General features: G+C 43.6%; 1 protein-coding gene across 1 annotated transcript in view; it reads right to left on the reverse strand.

Annotated features, from left to right (window-relative positions):
* Positions 1 to 1,197: 1,197 nt before the first annotated feature.
* The window catches only part of LOC136382939 (histone-lysine N-methyltransferase PRDM9-like), a 28,103-nt gene continuing 16,074 nt past the window's right edge, over positions 1,198 to 13,226 (reverse strand). Inside the window, exon 9 of the mRNA XM_066352322.1 lies at positions 1,198 to 1,266. Within this exon, the coding sequence (XP_066208419.1) occupies positions 1,198 to 1,266 (69 nt within the window). The remainder of the gene's footprint in view (positions 1,267 to 13,226) is intronic.

The following is a 13,226-nucleotide window of genomic DNA, read 5'->3' on the forward strand; positions in this document are numbered from 1 at the left end:
CAAAGTCCACCCCACATACGTAGGCCGTACTTATTAGCCTTTCTAGAGGACTCAGAGGAACTGAAATCCACAAATGATTTTCTCTTAACCAATTTTCATCTAGAGTGTTGTCCAGAGGGTCTTGCTTCTCCAGGATGGACTGTGATGCTGAGGACCAGGTTTTAAACCTCGAAGCTGCCAGCTTCAGTGTGGATAATCCGGCTTGAGCATGGGATCATAGGCATGACTCCATGGTTGCTGGCTCAAGTCAATGGTAGCTAACTGGCTTGAGCAAGGGGTCACTCACTGTGCTGTAGCCCCCCAGTCAGGGCACATATGAGAAAGCAATCAATAAACAACTAAGGAGCTGCAATGAAAAACTGATGCTTCTCATCTGTCTCCCTTTCCACTCTGTCCGTCTGTCCCTCCCTCTCTCTTTATCTCTCACTAAAATAAAAAAGAAAAAGAAAAAAACCGCACGCTGACTGGACATCAAACCCACAACATTGCTGTATGGGGATGACTCTCTAACGAATTAAGCATCTTCGCCAGGGCTTCTTTCCTTCTTATCCTTTACCTTTACACATTTGGCCATCCTTGCCCTTCCTTAATCATCAGAGTCTGGTCAGCACCAAACAGTCTTGGGAACAGAGCCTCAGGTCTGTGGACCACAGAAACCATTTGGGTCAAGTTAGAGATCACATTTGGACTTCAGCTGTGTTTCAGTGCTAGACCCATGAAAGCGGAAGGACCTTACTGACCACACCCTCATGAAACCAGACACACTGAAGAGATGGCTGACACAGGGCCTGATACAATGGTCCCTACCCTGGCCCACAACCCCAGCTGCCTTAAACACCATTATTAATCCTTTCCCATCTGCAATGTGGCCAGCACTGCCCAGGAAGCCCTGTCCTGGAGCACTACTCACTGTCCAGACCTTCCTCCTCCTCTTGCGATGACAAGTGTTCTGAATGAGTTATTTCTTACGTGCTTTTATACTTTTATACCGTTCCTGCTCATTAACACATCTATAAATATGTGTAATTATTTACACATGGAAGCAGTGTAGCAAATCACCTCTTACTGCACAATGAACTGTTTGCATCTCACTCATTTGCTAAATGCAAGCTCTGTCCCTTGCTAGCTGCTGAGAGGCCAGGGACCTGACCCTGCTTCCATTTCTAAAGGGAAGCACTCTCCCTGAGGCCCCTCACTTCACTGCTTCATCAGAGTCCATTCTTCATGCGAGTCCTCAGTGTCTTCCACGGGGGTCTGGTGGCCTGCCTGCGGTGACCCATGAAAGAGGGCCAAGGGGCTCTGAGGCCTGGGGAGAAACAATCGTGGTCCCCAAAGGGAAGCACTTGAAGGAGCCTGTAAAGCAGGATCCACGGCCACCATCACAGCCGTCTGACCCATGCAGGTTCGCGGTTAGATTACGACAGTCAGTAAAGAAACAACAGCCAAAAACTGGTGGGCCATTATCTTTAATCCTAGCTTGCATCCGGCGGGCAAGTAAAACACACACTGGGCTTGAAAACCCACTCATTCAGTGCTCACATAGCTACTGACTTATCTGAGTTTCCTAGAATTAAAGGTTTCTAGCTCACCAGACTTATTCACCTCTGTTCCCCATCTCCTTCTCTCTGCACAAACTGGCTTTTCTTTCAGCACTCCACCATCTTGGCTGCTTCTCCTCTCCTCTGTAATGCTAATCTCAGGAACCGAGAGCAAGCTTCCGGTCTGCCCCCCTTTATAGTGTAGATTCAAAACCTTTAATCTAATATACAAAATTGGAAAGTCTAATACAAAGTCACTTATCTGAGGCATAATGGGATTGCACCACCCCCACATCAAAAAGGGTGGGAAAGGCTTAGTACTAAAAACAACCTCAGGCTACAAGGATCCTGCCAGCCCACAGCCTGCCCCCAACACACATTAACATCACCTGGGCAATGGCTTCCAAGTGGGCAGCGCCATTTTAAACAAAGTGAGCATAATATATTTTATCTGCCCAACAGAGAGTCCCGCGGTCCCCGCCCGGTCCCCGCACCCCGTCACCTTTGCGCAGCAGCGCGTCCTGGTTCCTCTCCCCGTTGCAGCAGCGTGCCTTCTCCCAGTCACCCAAAGCGGCCACCCCTCCAGGGAGCAGTAGGCGCGGACGTCCCTAAAGTCCTTGGTGCCTGGGGGAGATGCAGCCACGTGACCTCGCACAGCCTCGGGAACCGCCCCTCACCCCGCTGGGTCCTGGCTGCCCCCAGCCCGCCCTGCCCGCCCCGCCACTCCCTCAGCGCCGCCCCGCAGGCTCCTGTCTATGTCCATGCTCCGGCCACCCTGCACGCCCAGCCCCCACGTGCCTGAGCGGAAGACAGCGCGAGGCTGACTGCTTGCCCCACGGGCGAGAATTCGCGCGCATGTGTGTGCGTTCGCAATGGGGTGTCTTAAGAGGCGACACGTGGGGCCAGCCCCAGGGACGCAAGGACAGGCCAGGTTGTGGACTCCAGCCAAGTCAGTGAACCCCTTGCTCAAGCCAGCAATTTGGGATTTAAGCCAGCGACCTTTGGGCTCAACTGGTGACCATGGGGGTCATGCCTATGATCCCACGCTCAAGCCGGATGAGCTTATTACATTTTCTTCTTTCTTTTTTTTCAGTTTAACAAATATTTATTAGTGCCTACTATGTTCCCTGCCTCCACAACAGGAAGACAAATTTTAACTTGTAATTACAAAAATGTTTATGTGACATTATGAAAGGGCGACACAGAGTTGCTGGAGGAACCTATAACAAATGGATTTAAATAGTTGAAAATGTAGGTGACTTCTTTTTTTTTTATAAATAAATTTTTATTTTAATGGGGTGACATCAATAAATCAGTGTACATATATTTAAACATTTCCAGGTTATCTTGTCATTTAGTTCTGTTGTATACCCATCACCCAAAGAGAGATCGTCCTCTGTCACCCTCTATCCAGTTTTCCCTGTACCCCTCCCCCTCCCCCTCCCCCTCTCCCTCCTTCCCTCCCCCCACCCCCCCACCCCCGTAACCACCCCACTCCTGTCCATGTCTCTTAGTCTCGCTTTTATGTCCCACCAATGTCTGGAATCCTGCAGTTCTTGTTTTTTTTCTGATTCACTTATTTCACTCCGCATAATGTTATCAAGATTCCACCATTCTGCTGTAAGTGATCCGATGTCCTCATCTCTTCTAGCTGAATAATATACCATGGTGTATATGTGTCCCATCTTCTTTATCCAGTCTTCTATTTTTTTTTTTACAGTGATTAAAAGCCTTTAAGCAAACTCTTGGCCCATACAGCAAGAAACCATAAAAGAGCAGTGTCCTTAACATGTTTACCGAGTCCAAGTTGGCCCCATCACCATGCCAAATCCCTGAAAACTGCAACCCAACCACAGTTCAGTCTGTTAGGAGCTGTCACAGGGAGCAGGAGTCCAGGAAAAGTCCACATCCAGGAAAAGTCCGCATGGCACTTGAATTGTTGTCACCATTCTATACTTTACAGCTCATGTCCAAGTCCCAATGACCGCTGCTTCTAGCTAGGAATGGTTCAGGTAGACTGGAAAAGCCATTTGCAGCATGCGTGGATATGGAGCTTCTGTTCTCCTCTGCCTGGAGAGATGAGACCAGGTTGCTTTTCCCTGGAGCTCGCTTATTACATTTTCTTGTTGTTCAAGCGCTCTCTTGAATTCCTCTATTCTACTCTCAAGTTTATTGAACATCGTTATGACTCTTTACTTTGAATTCTTTATCTGTTCAATTACCCATCTCTATTTCATTAGAATATTTCTCGGGAGTTTTTTTCTTGTTCCTTCATTTGGGGTATATTCTTCTGTCTCCCCATTTTCTTTAACTGTCGGTTTTTGTTCCTTTGAGTAGAATGGACTAGTCATCTCTCCCAGTCTTGAACATGTTGTCTTTGTTACATTGTGTGTTGAATAGTTTCAGCCTGAGGGTTGTCGGGTTGTAGTTGGGGGGAGGTGCATGCAGTGCCTGTCCTGTCACCTGGCCTGAAGGAGTGGGTTCTGAATGGGCCGCCTGAGGTGTGTGAGCCTCCTTGCCTTTTAATCTGGGCAGGGCTGCCTGGTGTAAAAGGGGCTGCGTGGTGTGTGCTTTGCATGTCCTGTTTTTTTTGTTTTTTTTTGTTTTTTTTTACAGAGACAGAGAGAGAGTCAGAGTGAGGGATAGACAGGGACAGACAGACAGGAATGGAGAGATGAGAAGCATCAATCATTAGATTTTCGTTGTGCATTGTGACACCTTAGTTGTTCATTGATTGCTTTCTCATATGTGCCTTGACCGCGGGCCTTCAGCAGACCGAGTAACCCCTTGCTTGAGCCAGTGACCTTGGGTCCAAGCTGGTGAATTTTTGCTCAAACCAGATGAGCCCACACTCAAGCTGGCAACCTCGGGGTCTCAAACCTGGGTCTTCCACATCCTAGTCCAACGCTCTATCCACTGCGCCACCGCCTGGTCAGGCGCGTGTCCTGTTTTAATTATCTGTTGTCAGAGCACGGTGTGCGCTGGGTTACCTGATTGCTTTCTTGTATCTCACCTCCCATTAGATCCACCCTTTGTCTTGGGGGGTAGCCTGGGTGCACACATAACTTTAATTTGTTCATTCTTCACCTTCTGGGCTTGGCAGCCCTGTGCACATGCACAGCATTGCCCCCCTCACTCCACACTGGGCCACAAGGTTTTACTAGCTTTGTGCTTTCTTTGGGTAGAGCAGCCCAACCAGTGCGAGCAGCAGTGCCCCCCAATCCCTGCATTTTCTCTGACCAAGGAGTCCTGTGTGCAGACCATAGCCCATTTGCCGGCTCCACATTTTCCAGGAGGGGTAATGTCAGTAGTGACCCACTATCTTTGCACTTTCTCTGGATTGAATAGTCCTGCAGCTGGTATGGGAGTGTTTTGCTAGCTTTGCATTCTCTCTAGGTGGGGAGCCCCACATGCACATGCAGCTCAGTGGGCGAAGTGTCACCCTGCCATACCTACCTGCTGGGTCGATATCTGGGAAGAGGAGCTTTCTTTATACAAGCTATGCTGCCCTCATGATTCTGTTGCATTTAGCTCCAGGAGGGGTGGCTGGGGATGTGCTGCAGTGCCCTGCAGGTGGCCATAGAGCCTGGATGGAGCTCCAGTCTTCTATCCACATGCCTGGGAGGTGTAAACAGTGGCGCTCACTGGTCTCTTAGGTCCTGAGCTGTTCCTTCACCTCCTGCAGAGCTCTCATGGTTCCTCAGTCTATCTCTGTCTCTCTCTCTGGCTTGTTGTGCCAAAGCTATTTAATTGTTTCTCAGTTGTCTTTCAGGAGGAATTGTTCTAAGTAAAGGGTACGTTGGATTGGTTTTTGGAGGGTGCAAGCTCAGCGTCCAGGTGTGCCACCACCTTTGACCCACTGGAAAGTTCTTAAATAAAGTCTGATATTGGCTGCAGCAACATGCTTCTGCTCTGATATATCCCTATTCCCAATATTCGAATGTCTATACAATGTTTGAGACATTGGTTTTTCCTCTGACTTCAAGTCTTTGTTGGATCCAGGAGGAGTAGTTTATTTTCACCTTGTTTAGCTTTTTTTTCTCTTGTGAGGATGGGCATGATAACATCCAAGCTTCTTACTTGTAGGACCTGAAACCGGAAGTCTTGTGTTAGTTGCTTTTTATCTCTTGGCTTCCTGTTCCCTATTTGTAAAATAAAGGGATCAGATCACTCCATGGTGCCTGAACTCTCCTCTAGCTCCAGCATTCTGTTCATTCCATAAGCACTGACTTGCGTGAATGACAGTGCCAATCTGTAACATTTGCTACCATTCTACAGGCAGACCTGCAGGTGGGCAAAGAGAGGCACATTTTTGTTTGAGTCCTCCCTTGATTACGTTTATCAAATCCAGGAAGTGCAGGAGTCCAAGAAATTCAACATTGTGGAGCCGGTAGTTTTCAAGTACTCGTCAATGCTCTAAAATATTTTCCAAATGCTTGGTAAATGTGGAGAACTTTTATTATAAACTTGGGATCTCAAACAATGTGGATGTGTATAATTGTGATGAATCTCTCTCTTTCTTCCCCCATTTTTTTCTCTAGCTATAATTTTTTTTCTCTTCTCTTTTTTTCCCCTCCCTAGATTTCTCTATCACCCTTCTGTTCATCTTGTTTTCCTTCTTTTCTTTCTGCCATGCTCTCATAAAGCCTTTGAAAGTGCCCATCATATGCCAGGCACTGTGCCAGGAACTCGTGTCCTTGCAGTCAATGACTTCCCATTCTACTATTTTTACTTACGTCTTTTTTAACTTTTTAAAATTTAAATATATTTAATTTATTATAAAATATGGTGTGCTTTGATTTGACAAGTATGTTGAATTTTAACAAGTTTTTTATTATAAAAAATGTATTCTTATTGCAGAAACACTAGAAAAAATTATATGAAAAACAAAACAACATATTTCCCATACAGAGATATTCTCTATTAACATTGTGGCATTTTCTTTCCATATTCTCTGTGTACCTATTATATTTCTCTATATGTACCAAGTTAGATTGGGTGTGTGTACATCTGTGTGCATAGATGTGCACTACACATGAGCATATCTCTCTGTGTCCATGTGTGTCTATTATTTGTGTATATCTGTATATGTATATAAATGAGTATTTATTCACTCATCCAGTAAACACTTATTGTGCTTCTATTATGTTCTGGGCACTGTGCTTGACATTGGTTGACTATAGTGAACAAGACAGACTCAGTTTCTGTCTTTATGAATACTACATTGTCATGGGGTAGACAGAAGGGAAGGAAAAATATACATAAATAAAATAATTATTATATAAGTTGTGATAAGCACTAAAACAGAGAACAGAAATGGGCAGCTACTTTAGCTCAAGCAGTCAAGGAAATCCTCTGAAAGTGTCATTTAAGGTCTAAAGAACGTGAATAGGAGGCAGTGAGAATAGTGGGGAAAGGAGATCCTGGCACAGACAGACACACAAGCCTAGTCTTTTTTTTTTTTTTTTCACTGCCTTAAGGGCTCTTTTTTTTTTTAATTTTTTATTTATTTATTTATTCATTTTAGAGAGGAGAGAGAGAGGGAGAGAGAGAGACAACGAGAGAGAAAGACAGGGGAGGAGCTGGAAGCATCAACTCCCATATGTGCCTTGACCAGGCAAGCCCAGGGTTTCGAACCGGCGACCTCAGCATTTCCAGGTCAACACTTTATCCACTGCGCCACCACAGGTCAGGCACAAGCCTAGTCTTCAACTCAGGAAAGAACGGTATAATCATGTGATGAAGATTAGCCTTTAGATGTGAGATACGAGGGAATGGCAGCAGATCATGTCTGAGAGAAAGGTGTAAGAGCTGGAGCTGTGGTCAGGGCGTTGGAGTGTGGTCTCAGGGCAGTGGGAACCTCTGAGAGGCGTTAAGCAGGATATGACATGAGCTGAGTTTGTTGTAGGGAGAATGGCTTGGAAGCGGCCAACACTGGTGGTGTGGAAACCAGTTAGGAGGCTACTGCAAAAATCTAGGCAAGAGAAGAGTTTGGTGTGCATTACGATAATAATGGTGGAAATGGAAAACAATGGCTGGATTAGAGATATTTGGAAACAAAACTGACAGGGGTTATTGGTGGATTGGATGGAGATGTGAGTGAAGGAGAAATCAGGCATGATTCTTTGCATTCTGGTTTGATGGCCTGATTGGGTGGTGTTGGCATTTCCTAAGATGAGAAAGCTTGGGAAAAAAACAGTAAAATTGTGTATACTACTGTGTGTGTGGTACACATACACATGTATACACATACACACCTATGTGTATAGCAGGGGTCCCCAAACTTTTTACACAGGGGGCCAGTTCACTGTCCCTCAGACTGTTGGAGGGCCAGACTATAAAAAAAAACTATGAACAAATCCCTATGCACACTGCACATATCTTATTTTAAAGTAAAAAAACAAAATGGGAACAAATACAATATTTAAAATAAAAAACAAGTAAATTTAAATCAAGAAACTGACCAGTATTTCAATGGGAACTATGGGCCTGCTTTTGGCTAATGAGATGGTCAATGTGCTCCTTTCATTGACCACCAATGAAAGAGGTGCCCCTTCCGGAAGTGCAGCAGGGCCGGATAAATGGCCTCAGGGGGCCGCATGTGGCCCGCGGGCCGTAGTTTAGGGATCCCTGGTGTATAGTATGTAGTGCTTTATTATACACGTGTATATACATAGTTTTATATGTGTTTATGTATGTATATACATATAGATTGTATTTTTATTATACGTATGTGTTTATGTGTGTATGGTGTGTGTGCATATGTATGTGTGCTCACCTGTTTACTTTCTTAGAATTAGAGCAATATACTTCACTATTGCCAATATCAAGCATTGTTTTAAAAATGTTTGTATTTGATAGATAAAAGGCATATTTTGTTTTGATTTATGTATATTTGATGTTTAATGGGGTTGAGTGCTTTGGACATGAAAAATATTGTATTGGTCATTTGTATGTCTTCTTCTGCGACTCCCTCAAAACAGTTCTAACTTAAAACTGGGTTCAGGCTTCTTGGATTCTTTAGCATTGTGGCGGTCTTCTTAAAGGTACAGAGCCTTAGTTTATTTTTATTTTTTATTTTTTTTATAGATTTTTTATTTATTTGTTTTTATTGGGGGGGGGGGAGGAAAGACATAGAGAGAACAGGGGGAGGAGCAGGAAGCATCAACTCCCATATGTGCCTTGACCAGGTAAGCCCGGGGTTTTGAACTGGCGACCTCAGCATTCCAGGTCAACACTTTATCCACTGTGCCACCTCAGGTCAGACCAGAGCCTTAGTTTAAATGACACTTTCAGAGGAACTGCTTGACTGCTTGAGCTAAAGTAGCTGCCCAATTCTGTTCTTTGTTTAGTGCTTATCACAACTTAAAATTATTTTATTTATGTATATTTTCCTTTCCCTACTGTCTACCCCATGACAGAGGAGTATTTATAAAGACAGAAACCGAGTCTGTCTCACGCATTATAGGAAACCAGTGTCGAGCACAGTGCCTGGCATATAATAGAATCACATTAAATGTTTATGGGATGAATGAATGAAAAAATAAATTAGTGAACAAATATTTATTTAGTACTTACTCTGTGCTCGTCCCAAGGATTTAGAGAGAAAAGACAGTCTATTCCCACACTGTTTATATTATGAATGGTTTTATATGCTATCTGAAAAGGATCCATCTGAATTAATCTGGTAGTAGTTCTTATTTTCTGGAGCTGAGTTCAGTGTAAATGTCTAACCTGTGTAGATATGTTTGTGTTTGCATGACTGCTTGTAACACTGCAGTATACTGGGAAAACACACCATGGAGTTTCTTTTCTGTTTTTTTATTTTATTTATTTTTTTGAAAACTCACTGTGGCGGGTTTTTTTTATTTGATCAATGAGAAGATGCTGATGATCAAGTCATTTTTGCACATTTTTTCTAGGTCTTGGCCTTTCTCTGCAGCCTCTTCATTTCCAACAACTTGACTGTGGAGCTCACACAGGATTTCCTCCCACACAGACAAAAGCTCCAGCTCAGTCTGCAGAATGTAAGTTTCCATGTGGGTTTTTCTACCTGTCTCTGCATTACAGTCAGATTTAAGCCCTAATGACCTTGACATTGGAATTCTAGGGTTTTGCACCCCAGCTAATTTGTCAAAGACACAGTGGTGTAAATCACAAATATTGAATATTTTAGTGTGCTGGACACTTCATGCTTTTCCATTATTAGCTCTTCCTTGCTTTTGGGGCTGACGGTTGTTCAAATCCTCCCTTCCATCCTCTGACACTTCTGTCTACCCAGTAGTTACTGTGTTGCTAATTTGCCGCCTCTCTCCCAGGTCAGACCCAGCTATGGGCTTGTTTAAGCACAGGTTCTCTGCTACCGCCCTGCTTGGCAGTCAAGGTACTCTGAAGGTCTTATTGCTGTGGAAAGAGGGACATGAGAAGGTAAGCTGCCTCCTTGCTCCATGGAGGGAGGGTTCAGTCTCTTCTATGCCCTGCTCCAGCTACCTGTGATCTGACCTTGCACAACATACTGGGAATTGCCACTGTAGGCTCAAGGACATTGTTCAAAAGCCTAAGGTATTTCTTCCAAAAGCAGATAAACTAATCTCATTTCTTGTTAAACACAAGGGCCATCTACTATATCTTGCCTGAATATTTGAGTTTTATTTATACCTCAAAAATCTCTACTGTGGGTATTGACAGTCTGATTTTGTTGCTTTATTTAATGTACAGTGTCTCATTTATTCCTCTTGTCTCAATGCCCCATGCCTATCATAGGCTGCGACCTGCTAATAATGCCAGCTAGAAGCAGTGGTTACTAAGATTAAATTCTAGCTTCAAAGTGTAGAAATGTAACCACCCTTTTTTTTAAATACTTGCAGAATTTACAGGTTACTCAGCAAACTGTTCTAAGACTGTCCAAGAGGTACTTCCAGCAGTACATCACCCAAGGACTGACTTTCACGTGGACAGGTCCACACACCGTGATCCCCACCGCTCCCACTGCTGCTAAGGGTGACTCTTTCCTCCACACTGACCATCTGGATCTCAGAAACAGAAAAACAAAACCGACCCCTGGTCCTATTCTCTATTCACCTCTCAGCCTACCTCAGCCAATCAGGGGCTTTATACTCGTGTGGGACCAACATCTGTATGTGTTTCCCTACTAACTGGACAGAAATCTGTACCCAATCTATCTCACCCCAAATATCAACCTAATCCCACTCCATTAGCCTCTTCCAGTTCCTAATACACTACCCGTCAATCTGAGGACCAAACGAGCTACACAAATAATTCCTCTTCTTGTTGTTTAAAAATTTCTATAGAAGTAATTTTAGGGGCAGGGGGACTGGCCACTTCCCTGTCTTATTTCTACTCTCTCTTTCTCTCTGAATTTCAGCGAATTCATAAACATGGAATCGGTAGTTTCGCACAGACTGGGTGTCTTGACTATTGCCTTTCCTTGGTCCACTCACTCTGCTATTTATTTTTCTAACTTTTGAACCCTGCCTCTTATGTTTGTTCACTAGTTTCTTACTGAACTGCATGCAGACCTTCGCCAGTCACAAAACTGGAAAAATCTACCTAACCCTACACACCAACCCTGAAAGCTACCGTCGCGAAACAAAAAATCTGGAACCCTATAAATACACCCATACTCTGAACAATGGTGACAAAATCCTTTGTTCTCGATGCTAGTACCAATTATAGGACCAATCCTAATTTTGTGCCTAATATTAATACTTGCCCCTTTCTTTATCAAGTTCCTACAGGCTTGAATGAGAGAAATCTCCAAAATTACCTACAATCAAATGCAACCCCTACTCCAACTACCCCAAGAGGGGGTTCTCGAAGGAGGCCCTTGATAGGGATAACAGCAGGAAGTAGCTCCAGAAGATAGCTGGTCTGAGACCATCTTCCTGAACTCCATACCCTTTCCTTCCCCCACCTCTTTTCCTTTTTTCATCATACCACAGAGTTAAGAAATGATAAATATATGAATTTACCAGAAATTTTAACTGCCCTTTGGGCATCGCACCTGGCTGCCTGACCTCACCCTTACTTACTAGATAATTGCTTCTGAGTCAGAAGAGTTTCAGAAAGCTGATCAACCACCCCAAGGAAGAGCATTCCAGAAAGCTGAAACCGTAAAACCATAAAAGGGAACATACCAGAACTTCTGACTCAGTACCCCCTCAAGCTCTCCCAAGCCCTATAAAATTCATCCCTCCTAGTCTGTACCAGTGCCCTTCTCCCTGGAGAAGTGCCCAGCAGGGTTCTTTTCTTCCTTTCAATAAAGCCTGTTACTCTGGTCTTTTTGGAATCCCATGGATTCCAACACTAATCTTTTCCATTTTCCTTCTTAATACTAATTCCTACTTTGTATCTTCCAAATGGGTAAAACTGCTTTTGGTTAGTATGTGGATATCTGAAACTAGTTTCTACTCTATACTTCCTTTAGCACTCTCTTAGGCTTTTAGTTAGTTTTAGCTTTAAGCAATATAATATTTTCATGAATTTACTCCAGAGCTTATTTTGTAGATCCTCTTTATAAATTTTTTTTTATAATTTGTGGGCTTTAGAACGGTGTTCTCAGATTTACTAGGTCAGACCTGGAAGTGAAAGAGGTTTCCCTCAGCTTCCAGTGGACGGCCACTAAACTATATGAAGTTTATGAATTTCCCTTCACTTCTGCCCTCTGATTTTAAGCCAGAAATTTCCAATTGAGACTGCCTTTTTAAGGCTGAGTGCTGACTACGCCAGATGTCCCGGTAGAGCCCAAGCTCTACGTCGCTGAGGCGTCCCTGATTCAATTTTTCCGTGCAGTGGGACACTCCTGCTTATCAGCAGGCTGGTAGCCTCTTCGAGACTACTCTTGAGGCAGCTATGAGGATGCTACTGATAAGTGCTAACATTAACGGCCACCAGAGGAAAGACATGACCACACACAAGTTATTTGCAAGAATCAAACAGGCAGTTATTACTCACAAATCCTTCTGGTGTGCCTGGGTACAGCTTAAGAGGGCCCGGTCAGCATGCTCCTCTCAGCTGTCTTTTGTTAGAGGGGGTGGAGTCAGTCCACGTTCACGTTGGAGTCCTGGCAACTACCACAGCAGGGGGGGCCCTTAGCTTGAGTACCTTTTCTGGCCAACACCTTCTAACAGTTGTTAATCTACAAAATTATCATCTCAAACCACCTTTTGGGGAGTTCTTCTCAGGGTGCCCTCTGTATAGTAATCTACTAAAATGTTACATAAAGCCACTTTTAAGATGTTCCTAGGGGAGCCTCCTGTCTATATCAACCCACAGAGTTATGACATCAAGACACTTCTTATCTATGTAAAACTTCACACTCACACTAACTGAGCCCTACGTGAAAGGCAGTCTATCATATCTGTACCCCATTCCTATCCAGACAGCATAGCTTTATTTAATTTTCTTAATTGCTCTTAATATTATATCCTAATTATTTTTATATATCTTCCATATTTTTCTATATTTCTATATATTTAATTAGTATAACCTTATGTTACTGCAACAAAGAAAATACAAAAAAAAATGTGCTATGAGTAAATACATTTCAAGGTAAGATTGAATTTGTTTATAAATACCAATCTCGAGAAGACTGGCATAACAGAAAATGCATAATTCCTTACTCATAGCTTTCACTAGAAATTAAAGTGTTTTAAAGGCCAAGAATTC

This window comes from Saccopteryx leptura, chromosome 11 (genome assembly GCF_036850995.1).
Source record: "Saccopteryx leptura isolate mSacLep1 chromosome 11, mSacLep1_pri_phased_curated, whole genome shotgun sequence".
Lineage (NCBI taxonomy): Eukaryota > Metazoa > Chordata > Mammalia > Chiroptera > Emballonuridae > Saccopteryx > Saccopteryx leptura.